We start from the raw sequence: 20,001 nt of genomic DNA, 5'->3' as shown, positions 1-20,001 counted from the left end.
TTTAAAAGTCTAGAATCTCAATGCTAAATGACAGATATCTAAAGACAAGGGTGGGATCCTGTAACGTTTGACAACCGGTAGCCCTTAAGGTCATCGAAGGAAATTCTTTGAATTATATGTACTTCAAATTAATAAATTAGGTGCAAAAAATCAAACCTCGAAATTAATTTAAACCCTGTTTTTAGAGGATTAACATATCCGGGCTGACGTCATTTACCAGTCTCTGTATTAGCTATAAAGGTTAAAGGTCAAACGGAAGAAACCTTTAAAACCATGGCACCTGAGAGGAATGCAGGGGGTAATTTCTCTTTGTTGAAAAACGAGAAAAAAAGCTGTGGAATTTTGATTCTTTCCCGTGGAAAAATAAACAGGATATAACACATTGATTACAAACCTGGGTCAAATTTTAGCGATATATAGGCAAACAAAAATTTGTTTTAATTTTAATTATTTCTTTTCTATCTAAATGTGTCTAAATGATTGAACATTAAATTGAGATTGAAATCATAAACGTAGTTAAGGAAAACGATATTGAGGAAATGTACTCTTTCATTCTCTAGACTTGTCTGTATGGACATTCATCATTTGCCATATTATCACTCTAACATAACATGTACATCTATGTGGCAATGAACTTTGATACTTTCTTCTGGCACAGACTTCCTCTTTTCACAAAAACCATAAATTATGAACGTAGATTTTACTGTGTTTTTCGTTGCACTGAATTTTTTTTATAAAATAATTCAAATTTAAATTTTTACTTTCAAATGTGGCGTTATAATCACAGTATTCAAGCTCAAAAGTCCATTAAACATTACAAAATAGGAGCAGAGCAAACACGGACCTCTAAAACATCAGAGGTGGGATCAGGTGCCAAGGAGGAGAAGCATCCCCTGTTGACCCCCGGTCACATCCGCCGTGAGCCCTATGTATTGATCAAGTAGACGGGACATTCTGCAGTCAAATTTAGAATAAAAAAGAAGGCCTAACAATTAGTATGAAACACGTCAGCCATAATACGACCCAATGATATGGTAAAACATTATTGAATTTATTAAGACCTTTGAATATATGAGCCCTGGAGTACTTATAGAGAAGCTTAAACGTTTATAAAAATAGTCAAATTTTATGTTTTAGAAACTTTTTCGACATTCATCAATTAATTAATAATAAAAATATCACGCAAAATTTACGTCATCGATATGTTATTTCAGAGATATTCGGGCTCAAAATCTCAAAAAAAAGTTCTTGTGTAAAATTTCACAGTAAATCATAGTATTTACTGTAGTAAACTATAGTGAATTTTTGTTAGGGTTGGTCCAGTTCCTGCAAAACCTTCGATAAATTTTATGATTGTAAAATCATTTTCTTGAAAGGAACGTTCACATTTTGCAGAATTATAGGCAATATCAAGTCAAGAAATGTATAAATTAATAATATCTTACTGTGGTATAGAATAACAAAGAAGTTATAACCTACTGGTATAGAAAAACGAAGGTATAATCTGAGCATTTTTGTAAATTATGAAAAAGGTCTCCGCACAGACTATGACTTGATTGTTGAACAAGTTGACTTGATTAATCGGCGGTATTGCAAGACTTTTATTTCACATTGCCCTTTGCGATAGAAGTAATATGTCATAACAAAAGAAACAAGACTTCCTTTATTTAATGCGAGAACAATTCGTCGAAAATTGCATTGCATTAAAACGTTCCTCTTGGTCCCAATATTATTAAAGTGTGGCTAAGAATTGATACTTAAGATATTTTATTTGAAATACATACTGTTATCATTTTCGAGAGGGAAAAACTTGATAATCGTGTTAGTTCAGTTGTGCCTCTTTTAAATCAGATGGATAAAATTAAAAAAAAATAACTGCAATCAATCATACTTCGAATTGAAAGCTTGTTTTTTTTTTTGAGTGATAGAAAATTAAAAATAAATTATTGTAGACCTTCATTCGACAAAAGACCTTAGTTAGACAATGGATAAATACAGGATGCATTCTGAGAACATCTCGCTACACTAGTAAGTAAAGAGCATTCACTAGTAAGTAAAGAGCAATAACTCCATAAATTTTTGTCAACAAATACAGGGATCTAGAAGAATATCATTTACAAAAAAAATATGAACGATAATACAATTTATCAGAATTTTTATTTGTACCACAACATACAATAAACTTCGTTTTACAACGCATTGCAAGAAACTGGTAAAATTATTATGAGAATGTTCTTTTTTCCTTTTATAAACATTATTTCAATTTCTTTACAAGATTTTTTTCCACTTTAATAATGAAATATGGAGATAATGAAAAGTCAAGCTCAAAAGTCCATTGATCGAACAATACAAATCTGGAGCAGAGCAACAAGGACCTCTAAAAAGACCATATGTGGGATCAGGTGCCATGGAGGAGTGAGCATCCCCTGCGGACCGGTCACACCCGCCGTGTGCTCCTTAATAAATGAGACAATTTTGATATTTAGTAGTTAATACATAACAATATTGCTTCCTCTATGGATATTTATGTACCTCAACTAACTTTCTTCTATACGGACTTAAATACTTTTCATATATTGTCTCTGTTTTTTCTAAATTGTGACCTATAGTTGTAAGGCTAAGTGTTCAGACTTTGTAAGATTACGGATTACTCATTTACCTGATCAATACAGAGAGCTCAGGACGGGTCCTCATTTACCTGATCATTACAGAGAGCTCAGGACGGGTACTCATTTACCTGGTCATTACAGAGAGCTCAGGACGGATGCTCATTTACCTGGTCATTACAGAGAGATCAGGACGGGTCCTCATTTACCTGATTATTACAGAGAGATCAGGACGGGTACTCATTTACCTGATCATTACAGAGAGATCAGGACGGGTCCTCATTTACCTGATCATTACAGAGAGATCAGGACGGGTCCTCATTTACCTGGTCATTACAGAGAGATCAGGACGGGTACTCATTTACCTGATCATTACAGAGAGATCAGGACGGGTACTCATTTACCTGATCATTACAGAGAGATCAGATCGGGTACTCATTTACCTGATCATTACAGAGAGATCAGGACCGGTACTCATTTACTTGATCATTACAGAGAGATCAGGACGGGTCCTCTTTTACCTGATCAATACAGAGAGCTCAGGACGGGTCCTCATTTACCTGATCATTACAGAGAGCTCAGGACGGGTCCTCATTTACCTGGTCATTACAGAGAGCTCAGGACGGATGCTCATTTACCTGGTCATTACAGAGAGATCAGGACGGGTGCTCATTTACCTGATCATTACACAGAGATCAGGACGGGTACTCATTTACCTGATCATTACAGAGAGCTCAGGACGGGTGCTCATTTACCTGGCAATTACAGAGAGATCAGAACGGGTACTCATTTACCTGGTCATTACAGAGAGCTCAGGACGGGTGCTCATTTACCTGATCATTACAGAGCTCAGGACGGGTCCTCATTTACCTGGTCATTACAGAGAGCTCAGGACGGGTTCTCATTTACCTGGTCATTACAGAGAGCTCAGGACGGGTGCTCATTTACCTGATCATTACAGAGAGATCAGGACGGGTCCTCATTTACCTGATCATAACAGAGAGATCAGGACGGGTCCTCATTTACCTGATTATTACAGAGAGATCAGGACGGGTCCTCATTTACCTGATCATTACAGAGAGATCAGGACGGGTACTCATTTACCTGATCATTACAGAGAGCTCAGGACGGGTCCTCATTTACCTGGTCATTACAGAGAGCTCAGGACGGGTCCTCATTCACCTGGTCATTACAGAGAGCTCAGGACGGGTGCTCATTTACCTGATCATTACAGAGAGATCAGGACGGGTACTCATTTACCTGATCATTACAGAGAGCTCAGGACGGATGCACATTTACCTGGTCATTACAGAGAGCTCAGGACGGGTTCTCATTTACCTGGTCATTACAGAGAGCTCAGGACGGGTGCTCATTTACCTGATCATTACAGAGAGATCAGGACGGGTACTCATTTACCTGATCATTACAGAGAGATCAGGACGGGTGCTCATTTACCTGATCATTACAAAGAGATCAGGACGGGTACTCATTTACCTGATCATTACAGAGAGATCAGGACGGGTACTCATTTACCTGATCATTACAGAGAGATCAGGACGGGTGCGATGATCAACAGGGGAATCCTACTTCTGCTAGGCATCTGATCCCACCTCTTAGGTTTTCAGGAGACTTTGATCTGATCTGTTCTTAATATGTATTGCTTAAAGAATTTATTTGTTTGATCACTGTTCGTTATATTTCCCCTTCTCATAGAAGGTGACTTGATTGGCACAAAACATTAGTCTCTAGTACAAGCCAATAAAAATAAATAATTATAACACAAAGTTTGTAACTCTTTATCATACAATAAAACTAAAGTTTAGCTCAATTTCTATAGCCACTCAAATCAAAGTGCATCAACTAACATAAAAAACAACTTATTTAAGTTTGAATTATTATAAACAATATTAAAGTATTATTCACATATCATACACATTTTTATCATTAAAAACAAAATAAACAAAATAAGAAAAATTATTCAGATTGTGTACTAATACCTTTTGCATGCAACAGTACTATGAAATAGACAAGAATCATTTCCTATTAAAAGAAAAGCTATCTTAATGTCAACACTAAATATTAAATGGGTTGGTTTGTATTAAGCATATTATTTAAAGACATTTTTAAAGATTGAAAGGGAAATTATTCCAATAGGAAGGACTACCCCTTGAAACTTGTTTAAACAAAAGAACATATCATTAAACATCACTAAATTCTAAATATTTAGGGAAAATTTTCAAGTAATTGTATAGAAATCTGGCTCCTAGTTGCTGCTAACCTTTCGTTGGCCTGTTTAATGAAAATGTTTGAGGATTTCCCAAAACTGAAATACAAATTTAAAACATGAAAATGTGCACGTACATACATCGTAAAAAGTTATATCCAGGGGCAGATAACTTACACCATTGTTGGTAAGAGGCAATCGTACAAATTAAAATTTGTTAGTAACATTATTTCTTTTCACATATTATTAAAAGGTATCTGTAATAACACAAACAATAGTTACAGTCAACAACAGCAATAAAATCACAAAATAAGACCAAAAAAAAAAAAATAAAAAAAAAAAAAATAAAAAAAAATAAATAAAAAATAAAATAAAATAAAATAACATTAGCACAAACCAATGCACAACAACAGTCAAAGTTAAGTTTTATGAGGGCCATAATGTAAATGCTTTTCTTTACATTATATCTGATTACGAAACTTTTACACAGATCTTATCTCCACATACATGTGTATATTTCTATCATATTAAGAAATGAAAAAAAAGTGTTTAAAATATGTCACTATTTGTTAAATAAAAAAGATAATACTTTGTTTTTTATTCTTAGTTACTTAACAATGAATGTGGATACTTAAAAACTCCAAATTTAGAAAATTTGAAATCACAAAATTTTACTAAAAATCAAAAGCATCAAAACGTACAATTTTTCAACACTTTATACAACCATTCCTCAGGATAAATTTAAGCCTTTTTAACATCATTAACAACTGGTTCTTCAATTAAAAAATCTCGTTAATTAACTCGTTAATTTGCATGCCTTATCATTGGTCATCTACAAACATATTTTGTAAAACATTCTGATTCTACAAACAAGTACTACGAGGCTGATATCAAAACGATGACAATATCTACATGTTTTTCGGAGACCAGGTCTTCCACAATCTGTTGGAACTCTCGTGAGTGGTAACTGTGCCCCGTTATTAGTAGACCTGTTTTGTATGCATATAAAGCAGGATTTATTAAAAAAAACTTCTCATGAAAAGAAGAAATCTCTCTCTTGCTTTGGCCTTCAATTCACATTAAGATATATCGACGACGTTTAATCAACCAACTGACCTGTCGGTAAAAAATAGGAAGCGACTGTTCCTTCGCCAAGCGCTCGGCACTTTTAGATGAAAGTTGGAGGTCTTTCGGATAAAACCTTAAAAACCGAAGCCCTGTGTCACGGCAGGCGTTGGCACGATAAAGATCCCTCACTGTCTAATGGCCCTGAGTGCCGAGTAAAGGTCTGAAGCCCTTTACCGGTATATGGTGACGTCTCTCTATATGAGTGAAAAATTTATATCGATAAAATTTGAAATCACAAAATTTTACCAAAATCAATAACATCAAAACGTACGACTTTACAACACTTTATACAATTATTCCCCACCTTGAATAAAAATCCCGGCTTTTTGACATCATACACATCATACAATTATTTCGTTAAAAAACATTCTGATTCTACACTCAAGTACTCTGAGGTTGATATTAAAAAGATGCTTGATTTCTGATTGACAATAGTGTGGACAATCTGAGGAATTTCAACTTGCAGTAAAAAGGGCCAGACCCTGGACAATTCAAGAAGCAGTTCTTAATGTAATGTAAGAAGAATGCTTGCGGATTGGGGGGAAAAGATGTGATAAACGAGATTAAACCAGGCTACAGGCCTGTTTATGAAGTGGAAGATGAGGAATTGTATAATAAATAACAAATATGGATACTGGCAAACGTTGAAATGTAGGTGACGGATACAGCAGTATTCCCGATATTTAGGACCAGGGAGAAAGGGATGACTTTACAACTCAAGGTACGCTAAAGAGACATTTCAACCAAGAGCCAGTTCTGGAGACCAAAAAATTGTGTTGAAAGGGGAACTGAAAAGGATTATTTAAACAAGAGAATACTGATGCCGGAGGTCAGATGTCAGTCAGCTATAGACGGCCAATAAAAAAGGAATAAAAGCTCAAAACATGAAAAGAATATGGAAGGAAAAAAAATTAAAAATATACAGCCAGATAAAATTGATATATTATATTGATAAAATTGATTATATATATATATATATATATATATATATATATATATATATATATATATATATATATATATATATATATATATATATATATATATATATATATATATATATATATATATATACAAAGCACTAAAAATGACCAACGACACGAACAATAATAATTGTCAAATTTTCGGGACAACCTGTCCCTTCCTCAGGACAAAGAAAAAAGTTAAGAAGTCATAAAAACAAAGGAAATAGAGAAGCAAAAACAACTAGCACTACTACTAAACTACCAAACACTAAATATTTACAAGGTTACATGTTTAATTTGGAGTTTATAAACAGTTGTGAACAAAGAAATCCGGAGCGCTATGAATTGCGTCCGGTCTATCGGGTGTACTCGGTGAAGTGTGATTTACATAATTGAACGAATTAATTATCGCTAATTAATTACGGCCAACAGTAAATCGTACATTGTCTTATTCTCTCAAAATAGCGTAACTCTACATGATAAAAAGAAATTAAAGAAAGATAATATGGAAGGACAATTTTGAAATATGAATTAGGATATATTAATTTGGAAATCGGAAAAAAAGAAATAAACAAAAATGTGAGCTGTAAATATTTGGGTAGGTTGTTCCAGGATTATTAATACGAATTAACGGTAAAGTTTACGCTATATAGAGAGAATGAACTTGTTTGTTACAATTCGGGATTGGGTCTAGTTCACGTTCATCCTGGTGAAGTCATTAAGTTTGTTAATACCATTAGGGCGGAATGACTTCAGCCTGTGCATCCAGAACTTTTCCTTGCCTTTTCTCTGCGCGTCTGTCCATCTTGGATTATGGTCAATAACCACTACTGTCATGTCCTCCCATTTGTGACCTTCAAGGTTGAAATGTTCCCCAACGGGTTCATTGAGTTTTTTGGTCCTAATGGTAGAACGGTGATTATTGACTCTCCTGCGGAGATCTCCTGTTTCACCAACATACTGTTTGGAGCAAACTTTGCAGCTGATGAGATAAATGCAGTCGTCTGTTTGACAGGACAAATTCCCTAGTATTTTGTAGCTGCGGCCTGTAACGGGGCTGTTAAAACTGTCTGTGTCAGAGCTGTACTTACAGAGAAGACATCTTCTGTCAGAGCAAGTTTTAAAGCCCCCGTTAGGTAATGGATTGTCCAATCTGGTTCTTACTACCATGTCCTTCAGGTTCCTCGGGCGCCTGTATGCAGCCAATGGGGGCTCCTTAAAGACCTCTGCCATTCGTTTATTTGAGTGGAGAATTGGCAGATTCTTTTGAAGGATACCGCTGAGGTTCTTAAGGACGGGATGGTATGTAGTAACCAGAGGGACCCTGCCGCTATTGTCTTTTTCCTTGTAGCGTAATAGGTTTTGCCTGTCATATCCCGCCATCTCATCAATAGCAGTTTGTACGGTGCGGGCATTGTAGCCTCTCTTGCATAAGTGGGACTTAAGGAGACCGCTTTGTTCTTGATATAAGGCAGGGGATGAACAGATGCGCCGAATTCTGGTGGCTAGACCCTTAGGCACACCCTGAAATGTGTGCGGGGGATGACAGCTAGTTGGCATAAGATACAGATGGGAATCTGTGGGTTTCGTGTGGAGACTGAACTCGATTTCACCATCAGTCAGGGTAGATGTAGTATCTAGGAATATGTTTTTCGAATTAGATACGTCTACTGTAAATTTGATAGACTGATGAAAGGTGTTGGCGAACGAAATGAATGCCTCGAGGCTCTCGCGACATTCCACCCACTTCATCTCTATATCGTCAATGAAACGCAACCAGCTAAGGGGCCTAAATGGTGCTTGAAGTAGCAAGTTGCGTTCCAGTCTGCCCATGAAAATATTGGCATAAGATGGTGCCATTTTCGTACCCATAGCAGTGCCATTAACCTGCAGGTAATGTTCTCCATTAAACATGAAGTTGTTATACTTGAGAACATGTTCAAGGAGCTTGGCAAGGGACCCGGTAGAAGGAATTTGTATGGATCTACTATCCCAGACTTCTCTACAGGCTTCGATACCCTCATCGTACGGAATATTGGTGTACAATGCCAATATTTTCATGGGCAGACTGGAACGCAACTTGCTACTTCAAGCACCATTTAGGCCCCTTAGCTGGTTGCGTTTCATTGACGATATAGAGATGAAGTGGGTGGAATGTCGCGAGAGCCTCGAGGCATTCATTTCGTTCGCCAACACCTTTCATCAGTCTATCAAATTTACAGTAGACGTATCTAATTCGAAAAACATATTCCTAGATACTACATCTACCCTGACTGATGGTGAAATCGAGTTCAGTCTCCACACGAAACCCACAGATTCCCATCTGTATCTTATGCCAACTAGCTGTCATCCCCCGCACACATTTAAGGGTGTGCCTAAGGGTCTAGCCACCAGAATTCGGCGCATCTGTTCATCCCCTGCCTTATATCAAGAACAAAGCGGTCTCCTTAAGTCCCACTTATGCAAGAGAGGCTACAATGCCCGCACCGTACAAACTGCTATTGATGAGATGGCGGGAAATGACAGGCAAAACCTATTACGCTACAAGGAAAAAGACAATAGCGGCAGGGTCCCTCTGGTTACTACATACCATCCCGTCCTTAAGAACCTCAGCGGTATCCTTCAAAAGAATCTGCCAATTCTCCACTCAAATAAACGAATGGCAGAGGTCTTTAAGGAGCCCCCATTGGCTGCATACAGGCGCCCGAGGAACCTGAAGGACATGGTAGTAAGAACCAGATTGGACAATCCATTACCTAACGGGGGCTTTAAAACTTGCTCTGACAGAAGATGTCTTCTCTGTAAGTACAGCTCTGACACAGACAGTTTTAACAGCCCCGTTACAGGCCGCAGCTACAAAATACTAGGGAATTTGTCCTGTCAAACAGACAACTGCATTTATCTCATCAGCTGCAAAGTTTGCTCCAAACAGTATGTTGGTGAAACAGGAGATCTCCGCAGGAGAGTCAATAATCACCGTTCTACCATTAGGACCAAAAAACTCAATGAACCCGTTGGGGAACATTTCAACCTTGAAGGTCACAAATGGGAGGACATGACAGTAGTGGTTATTGACCATAATCCAAGATGGACAGACGCGCAGAGAAAAGGCAAGGAAAAGTTCTGGATGCACAGGCTGAAGTCATTCCGCCCTAATGGTATTAACAAACTTAATGACTTCACCAGGATGAACGTGAACTAGACCCAATCCCGAATTGTAACAAACAAGTTCATTCTCTCTATATAGCGTAAACTTTACCGTTAATTCGTATTAATAATCCTGGAACAACCTACCCAAATATTTACAGCTCACATTTTTGTTTATTTCTTTTTTTCCGATTTCCAAATTAATATATCCTAATTCATATTTCAAAATTGTCCTTCCATATTATCTTTCTTTAATTTCTTTTTATCATGTAGAGTTACGCTATTTTGAGAGAATAAGACAATGTACGATTTACTGTTGGCCGTAATTAATTAGCGATAATTAATTCGTTCAATTATGTAAATCACACTTCACCGAGTACACCCGATAGACCGGACGCAATTCATAGCGCTCCGGATTTCTTTGTTCACAACTGTTTATAAACTCCAAATTAAACATGTAACCTTGTAAATATTTAGTGTTTGGTAGTTTAGTAGTAGTGCTAGTTGTTTTTGCTTCTCTATTTCCTTTGTTTTTATGACTTCTTAACTTTTTTCTTTGTCCTGAGGAAGGGACAGGTTGTCCCGAAAATTTGACAATTATTATTGTTCGTGTCGTTGGTCATTTTTAGTGCTTTGTATAAATTTCCATCCGTGACCTTGTATCTACTTAGTAGATCCGACACTTAGGATATACAGTGTTGTTGGTTTTTAGTGCTTTATATATATATATATATATATATATATATATATATATATATATATATATATATATATATATATATATATATATATATATATATATATATATATATTCCAATGATTTAAACCACAATCTGATGTAAAAAAAAAAAAGTTGATAAACAAACATATAACAGGAAATAGGAAAGGACAATAGAAAAAGAAATTCAATAAACCTTTAAAAGTTTTTTTTTTTTTTTTTATCAAAAATCAATAATCAATGATTTCTTAAAAGCATAGGTGTCAATAAAATTTTCAGCTAAAAACAATTTCATTGTAGATTTAAAGTACAAATAAGCCATACTATTTTCCTTCTTTTGAAAGTTTCCTTTCAAATCACATTAAAATTGTTTTAAAAAGTTCTAGACACACAACGAGCAATTGGTATTTGCTTAGATTGAATACACATATCTTTACAAAGCGTTTAGTAACTTTTAGATCAGGTACGATAAGATGAATACACTCCCCCACCTAGTTTTTCCCATGACATCACAAAAGAAACCCGATATAACCCGTCACTCTGAATCTCTCCCGTCTAGTGAAGCATGACAATTTTCAATAAAATCCCGATATATTTACACGATATCCACCCAGCCGAAAAGGTAAATTAAGATATTACATGTCTGTACCGAGTCTATCCTTGCACTCTGTATTCAACAATCAAAGCAGAACACAAATGCGATGAAATAATATTTACTTGTACTATTATTTTCGGAATAAGGAAGTCTGACCAGTGGCCATGATGGTGTCAAACAGTCTGGTTGTGCTTTATATCACTGTAGGTGTCAATTACTGTTGTTTTATCAATCCATGTAACTTTGGCGAGTTTTGTGAGAATGGGGGAACCTGTTCCTTGGGGGAAGACTGCGTCGCTGATTGTAAATGTAACCCTGGTTACGCGGGAAAAAGATGCCAAACTTACAATAACGGATCCACCAATGAATGTGCTTCGTGTCTGAAAAACCAAACCTGCGCCCAGTCAAAAGATAGTAATAATAGCTGGTCCTGTGTTACCATGACAACTACGACAATTTCTGTGGTAACATCAGCTACAGTGGATACCAATGTTTCACGTGACGTTTGTTCCGTGGATTATGTAAACCGAACAAAGACAGACCGAACGTGCCTCAGTTTTGAGTGTGTCTATGGGCTCTGCAATAAGAGTTATGAGTATATCGGGGGTACACAAATGCTCACGGCTAAGTGCGTTTGTGACCCCGGGGCTACCGGGACAAAGTGTGAGTTTCAGTGTTGTTTAGACTGTGCCCATGGATTCTGTCAGTATAGCATTAGTGAAAAGAAAGCGTTCTGTAATTGTGATCCTCAATATATGGGGGAGAAATGTTCTGAACTTAGGCCAAGCAAAGGTAATACAAGTAAAATGCACAATATGGATTGTGTCTTATCATATGTTTGTCATGTTTCTTTGAATAACAATTTCAGACAACTTCAAGAATACAAATTTGTAAGCTTTGAAGGTAAAAGAGTTCTGTAAGTGGTCTTGAGTTTTATAAAATTCAGGTCATCATAATTTTCTGAATTTTATCCAATGTGTCAAAAGTCAAATTGGTTGCCCCAATCCGCTTTTCATGGAAATAAAACTGATTTATTGTCTGAGAGAAGCATAAATAAAGTCAAATTTCTTTGAAGTATATATCAAGAAAGATTTTTTTAAGATAAAATTAATTTAAAACAAGAGGCCTATTACGGAACGGCATGTAACACCGTTTAGTTGTCTTTAATTTGTTTTTCATTTTTTAACAAATTTTTTAATGAAGGTTCATTGACCATTGGATAAGAGAAATATCTCTTACTGAAATAATTGTCTAATATTCCTTTATAAAATTCTCAAATTGAAAAGACAATTTTTTGTCAAATTTTGTCTGTAAGGTATGAGGAAATTGTGTGTATTTTAATCATAAATATATTAATTAGATTTCTTTCTGAAAATAGTAAGCTTTCAAGCAAAATTTTACAGGAGGGAAGAAATAGAGGACGAACTTTAAATTGTCCATGCTACAATATTGCTAAATTTATCATATTCCTTCAACTCGACATTTAGATATATCGATGACGTATTGTCAATTAACAATGGCTATTTCCATTCTTATGTCGATACGATATATCCTTGTGAACTTGAGATAAAAGATACCACAGAGTCTGACACATCTGTTTCATGCTTGGATATTTTACTTGAAAAAGACGTTAATTGTAATCTAACAACCAAGCTTTATGGTAAACGTGATGACTTTAACTTTTCAATCGTCAACTTCCCTTACTTGTGCAGCAATATACCTTCATCACCTGCATACGGGGTATATATCTCTCAGTTGATTCGATACGCAAGAGCATGCTCTACGTATGTACAATTTCTAAAACGAGGTAAATTATTGACAAATAAGTTGATGAAACAAGGATATCAGCTGTCTCGTTTAAAGTCATCATTTCGTTAGTTCTATGGTCGATGCAATGACCTTGTCAGCAAATACAATTTATCATTGAGTCAAATGCTGACTGACGTTTTTCACACTAATTGTTGGGCCATTATTTACACACTGAATTGTCGACGGATTTTCCGTTATTTCCTAATCATGACAAGGAGCACACGGCGGGTGTGATCGGTCGGCAGGGGATGCTCACTCCTCCATGGCACCTGATCCCACCTCTGATGTTTGGAGGTCCGTGTTTGCTCTGCTCCTATTTTGTATTGATTGATGGACTTTTAAGCTTGAATACTGTTCGTTATCTCCATATATTTCATTTGATAAAATTCACAAGCATTTTTTTGCTATTTCACATCTGTGTTTTTGTTTGTTTGTTTGTTTTTATCTTTTCGGTTTTTTTTAGACTTACAAACTTCGGATCCGGACTGGATATGGTGGCTTGTCGGCGGTTGTATTGTTGTTTTCCTCATCTTTGTGTTATTGCTGGTGGTAGTCCCGTATTGTCTTTGGAAGAAGAGAGTTCTTGTGGTCATGAAAATCGCCTACTTCTTCCAGCCTTACGAAGACAACGGTAAGTCTCAAAACATTCCTACTTGTTCACAGTCGAATGAACTATGTAATTTCTAAATAATTCAAATACATGAATCTAAGTTCACTTTTTACTACCTTTAATTGTCCGTGGCAAGGGTTGATTTACTGCATAGACTGTGTAAAGTTTTATATATATATATATATATATATATATATATATATATATATATATATATATATATATATATATATATATATATATATATATATATATATATATATATATATAATAGGCTAAATATTCAGTGTCATAGTAACAGAACATAATAGTATTAATTAAAATGAAATAAAACCACAGTGCATTGAAATAATTGAACCACCTTTCATTTACTGTATAATAATAACCAGTGTGTATACATGGCCAATGGAGCATACCCATCGAAGTGCGTCATCCATTATTTGTTCATGCTAGAGATGTCAATCCAGTTAAAATGAAATCAAGATAAAATTGGAAAATATACACTTAAATTGTTCAACGAGGATGATTCAGCTATCCCTGGTTACAAATTATTTGACATTTATTTTCCAGTTGTCCACTATGTAATTAAATGTACGTGTTAATTATCGGAGATTCATCTAAAAAGCTTTTGCTCCTGTATAATAGTTATTCCTCCGGCAGATTGATAGGTTAAAAATGGCAGGTATACATGAAATTATAGCAAATAAAACCAAAGAAATGAGAACAATGTAACAGTGTTTTACAAATACAACCAAATATCAATATGCTTCCTGGTATATTTTTATAATTCTATACAAATATGAATTCCTTTGTTGTGTTTGTGTGGGACGCAAAAGAAAAAAAAATCAGTTTCATTAATAAGTCAATATACTGAAATTATGTTCGCCTCCCTCTAAGTACGTAATGTAAGTAAGTGAGTAAGCAGTAAGTCACAGATGACATTGTAATATATATATACATATTTATGATAGTATTATATTATATAATCACTTTTATCCGTTATAAGACTATTAGTACATTAAACAGCCTTAATGAAAAAATTCGTTGTCTATTTCTAGCTAATTTGCTTCAAACTTCATATTTCTAATATTTATGTTATGATGGGTCACCAACTTGTAGACATTTTTTCTTTGGTCAGATGTCATTTATATGGTACAAATGTTTAAAATAAAAACTCATGAGCAAGAATTTATCACATATAAATTGATTAATATTTTATTTTTTACAATAACATACCAAAAAATTATAGTTCAAAATTTTAGATACGATAGTGAAGTATAAAAGGGAAAGGTCAAGAATTACACAACACAGTGTTCAAGAAAAGAGATTAAGATCAAAATTTACAACTGTATAGAAATACAGATATACAATTTTCAATGTAACAAATTGTGAATTTACACGTCTAAATTTTTGAACACGATCGAGTACCCTCCATAAATACAGGCCAGTGTAATTACATTTACGTATAATCGCAAGATACCGTTTTCTCTAATGGCATAAAATATCTTTGAAATTCGTTGTTAAAATACAAGGAATAAAAGAATTACAGTAATCTGTTATTCCTTTTGAAAATCTTGATATCCGGTAAAAATGCTCATGACTTCTCTCTATATGTAGACTGATCTTTATATGTATTGATGTATATGTAAAATATAAATGTTATATTGTAGATGATAAGGTCTGGGATGCTTTTGTCTCCTACAAATCTGCTGGTCCAGATGAAGACTTTGTGTTGAACAAACTACAACCAGTTCTGGAGGATCAGCTAGGATTCCGTCTTTGTCTCCACTACAGGGATTTTGTCATAGGGGCGGGTAAGTCCCCCCCCCCCCCCCCCCCCCGGTAGATACAGTCCCCATTGATTCGTACTGATGGATAAGTTCTTTCCAGTAGAAAAATTTACCCTCTCAGTAAATGGGCAGGAGGTAAGTCACCCCAGTATATAGATTGGTGGGAGTAAGCCCCCCCCCCCCCCCAAGTAGATAGATAGGGATGATAAGTTTCCCCAAGTTGATACATAGGAGCAGGTAGGTTCCCACCCTAGTAGCTACATATGGGCGGTAAAGTGCTGCCTAGTAGGGATATAACGACGGTTAATTCATCCAAAGTAGAAACATGAGGGCGGGTAAGTTCCCCATTCCCAAATAGATACATGAGGGTATCCCCCCCCCCCCCCCCAGTAGATACAGAGGGGAGGATAAGTCGAACTCCAGTAGATACATAGCGCAAGGTATGTCAACCCTCAGTAGATATATATAAGGGCGGGTAAGTCATACCCTCTCCCCAAGTGGACAGATATAGGGGCGGGTAAGTCATACCCTCTCACCAAGTAGACAGATATAGGGGCGGGTAAGTCATACCCTCTCCCCAAGTGGACAGATATAGGGCGGGTAAGTCATCCACCCAGGTATTACATAAGTCCCCCAATAGTTACATAGGGTCGGGTACGTTAACCCCCAAGTAGAATCATAAGGACAGGCAAGCCACCTCTAAATAGATATGCAGATGCCTTAGATACATGTTTGATTTGAAAAGAAAAATAAAATAAAATCATTTATTTTTCAGCAATATTTGAAAACATAATTGAAGCAATCAACAACAGCAGACGGACCATTTTGGTTTTATCTCCACGTTTTCTAAACAGTGAGTGGACGCGCTATGAGTACCAGGTGGCTCTGCAGGAGATGCTGAAGAAGAAGCACAGAATCATTCCCGTGATATTCGAGGACATTTCTGATGTCGAGGATATTGATGAGACTCTGAAGCAAATCTTGTCTTCTATAACCTACATCAAGTGGCCAGAGACGGAGAAGAAAGAAAAGCACTTCTGGAAAACTCTGCAGTTCTCTCTTCCAAAGAGGAGGATGCAAACAAGCTCGGGTTCTGTCAGTACCGGGGTCAGCTCTATAGAACCCCCGAGTCCAGTAGACAGTGAACCAACTAGTCTGTCCTCAACTGACAAAGTGATAAATAGTCCATCAAAAGATGTCATTTCTGACATCAGTGGTGTGAATATTGAGGTCATCAACGACTCCTTCATTTATAATAACATAGCATACGTAAATAACATTGAAAGATCAAAATCAAACACAGTGACTAACTCGAGTAAAGATCAAAATATTCAGTATATGGGGGAAAAGCTATGACAGTGTTGAGTAATTGTACAATATTGTATCCATGGCGTTAAATATTGGTTATTTTCATTTAAAAGAATTAATTCACTGATGATATACGCAGCGGGAATAACTGAGATTATTTCTAATTTAATGAAATAATACAAGTAAGCTCCCTTCCTCTAGATATGACATACGAATTATTTAGAATACTATCATGAAAAGGCTTTATATCATTTGCACGTAACTACTAGAGGCAAATTTGATAAATTATCATCAGAAGTAGTATAAAAATGTTGAATTGATATCCAAATAGTGTTGGTTACGTGTTAACTACTATTACTTCTGCTCTGAAGAATTATACAAGACTTATCGTTAAGCAACATATATTTGACTTTTGAAAGTATTTATCATATACCTTTCATTATTTAAGGAACTTACATACGAATTTCCTATATTCCCTGATTTGAAGGCATGTGGAATGAATTTATTCATATTACCTCGGCTTTGTCACTTAGTCACTTTATCGTTAAAAATGCCATGTCGCTTCTAGATTTCTGCTTTTCCAACTAAAAAAATTAATGGTTGTCTTATCAATGATGTGATATCGATCACAGAATTATATTTTTTAGGCAGTCTGGTCCCAGTTTTAACGATATTTTGATAATATGCTTATAGATTTTTTTTTTGAAATATTTGAAAATGTCTTCAGCGGGATGAATTCGTTACCCAGTCAGTTAAGGACCTAATACGGAATCATACAGGGTGTGAAACTAGAAAAAAATTGTCGTGTTAGCATACCGGAACATATAAATCGACTCGGAAAGAAATAGAATATATTCCTATCAAATGAGTAAATGAATTCCGTAATATTCTCATAAATTTTTTTCACGTACGTATAAACGCTGTCGCCAAAATCTTCGAACATCAGTTACAGCTTGTTTAAATTGTCAAACCCGGGCCCCTATCCGTAAGTGTATATATAATTGGTACTAAAAATATCAATGATATTGATAATTACAAATTAAGTTAGTTAAATTGATTTTTATTGGTTCCTGACACTCAGGATATCCGCTCCAACCAGGAACGACAACTCTTAAAATTATCAGTCTTAAAATGAAGCTTAAAATTGTTTTTTTTTGTGCAACAATTTTAAATTCACGCATCTCAATATGATTCAAGGTTCTTTGAAATCTTAGAATCGGTCTTGTAAAAAGTTGACATTTGTACACCATCAAAATATAAAAATAAATACATTTTTAGATAAATCGAATGTCCTTCAATCTAGCTTTAGATACCAATGCTTATGAGTATTTGTGATAAGAAAATAAAATGATCTATGTGACTTGCAATGAAAGCACAAACTTTTACACTGTATATTATATAACAATTGAAGTTAAAAGAATTAAATACCATACAAGTATGAAAAATCTAATTTCCTCCGAATGCCTGCATACCTATAGATTTTTTTTATCTAAAAATATTCTCGATTATAAAAGTAATACCATGGGTAAACATATAAATATACATTACTTTAAATTCAGAGATATTTTTGTGAGCATTTTCAATTTCTTAACTGATGATTTTCAGAAGCTGAGGACCAGACTACCTTAAAGGTATAATTCTGTGATCGCTATCACATCACTACCTTTACAAGTATGGAATGATAAAACTTTGAATATCATTTATTTTCATTTTTTTCTGAATCTGAAGTTCAAGGACAAACCGTTTATACAAATCTACATTAACAATCAGATTATATTCCTCAGTATATCTTGCAAGTGTTCATTTGGGCAATAAAGAATATTTCGTACAAACTAGTTTTAGCGACAGCAAAGAATTTTAAATGATGCTTAATACCGCGGTCCATTCATTATAATATCCAGCTGTTGCACAAGTCCTGAAGCTCCCTGTAATTAAACTTAATAGTGTCGTTTTTAAGACAATTCATCATAATTATTGACTCTCATTCTGTTGATCAAATAGATAATGTTCATTAAATATACATTGAAAACTTGGTATTTTTGTTTTGAAATAATATTACATCTGATTTATACAATTGTAATCTGTCTATCGTATTCAGATCTGGGGATGCAGTAAACAGTAAAGACATTTAAGCCCTTAAACCCTTTTTTATCTCTTAAGAACGTATACGTATCAAACGATTTCTGATTTAGATATTATATAGTTTTTTGAGGGTATATAACACTAAATGTCAAAAGCTTTTAAGATGTTTTTTTTATTTACTTATAACTATTAAGAATTTTACATTCTATATTGATGCACCGGTTTGATTATGTACAGATTACAGTCGCTGGTTTTTACAATATGAGCCTGTGAACAGTTTTTTTGTCACATGATGAACTGCGTTTCTCTGTTTTTCCCCATTAACGTTGCCTTACTTTTATTTGGAAGTTTGATTTAAATTTAATATGAAAAGACTTGGAAAAATCTTATTCGATACTCTGCTACCCATTTCATTAAAAAACAATACTATTGTCAATCATAATGCTCATAATTTTTGACTTTCAGTTTTCTTTTACGCGTCAAGGTGTCTCATTTATGATTAATTACAAAGGAAGAAAATCTTACCATTCTTTCAAAAAACTTCTTAATATAATATATTTTTATGAGATTTATCTCGGTAATTCACAGATTCCACAAGAGTCATTTTGAAAATTGTAAATTCAATCAAATGGTGTTAAATTTCACGTTTTTTTTTTTTAAAGAATTGAACAAAAATTTCATTCTTAAATGTTTTTTTTTTCTCAAATAGTTCCTCTTAAACAAAGTCAATAAGATATCTCTTGAAAGTATACCAAAACAGATTCATAAGTTATCGTCTCAAAAGTATAAAAATCAGTCATGTCATACTAAAGTCTCTCTCTCTCACAAAAACATCAGCTACTGTAAAGGAGAAAATTCAGTTGTTCTGTGCTATAGCATGTTTGAGATGCGGTGTAAATCAAATGTGGATTCTTAAAAACTCAAAATAACTTTTAGAAAATTTAAAATCACATAATCAAAAGTCAATAACATCAAAACGTATGACTTTTCTACACTTTATACAACGGTTACCATTCCTC

The 20,001-nt window shown here is 34.9% G+C and overlaps 1 protein-coding gene across 1 annotated transcript; it reads left to right on the top strand.

Annotated features, from left to right (window-relative positions):
* Positions 1-11,528: 11,528 nt before the first annotated feature.
* LOC133200975 (uncharacterized) lies at positions 11,529-17,165 on the top strand. The gene is made up of 4 exons (XM_061336785.1): positions 11,529-12,175; positions 13,656-13,823; positions 15,473-15,616; positions 16,368-17,165. The coding sequence occupies exons 1-4, from the start codon at positions 11,548-11,550 to the stop codon at positions 16,946-16,948; spliced, it is 1,521 nt and encodes a 506-aa protein (XP_061192769.1). The 5' UTR covers positions 11,529-11,547; the 3' UTR covers positions 16,949-17,165.
* Positions 17,166-20,001: the final 2,836 nt, after the last annotated feature.

Source organism: Saccostrea echinata, unplaced genomic scaffold (assembly GCF_033153115.1).
Source record: "Saccostrea echinata isolate AGI-Se365-2 ecotype Australia unplaced genomic scaffold, CSIRO_AGI_Sech_v1 ptg000041l, whole genome shotgun sequence".
NCBI classification, from domain to species: Eukaryota; Metazoa; Mollusca; class Bivalvia; order Ostreida; family Ostreidae; genus Saccostrea; species Saccostrea echinata.
The sequence above is the reverse complement of the archived record's forward strand: the minus strand, read 5'-3'. Positions and strand labels throughout refer to the sequence as shown.

Coding starts and splice junctions, on each gene's coding strand:
- LOC133200975 (XM_061336785.1), top strand. CDS start 11,548: ATGATGGTGTCAAACAGTCTGGTTGTGCTTTATATCACTGTAGGTGTC. Junction 12,176..13,655: donor TGAACTTAGGCCAAGCAAAG/GTAATACAAGTA, acceptor GGTTTTTTTTAG/ACTTACAAACTTCGGATCCG. Junction 13,824..15,472: donor CCAGCCTTACGAAGACAACG/GTAAGTCTCAAA, acceptor GTTATATTGTAG/ATGATAAGGTCTGGGATGCT.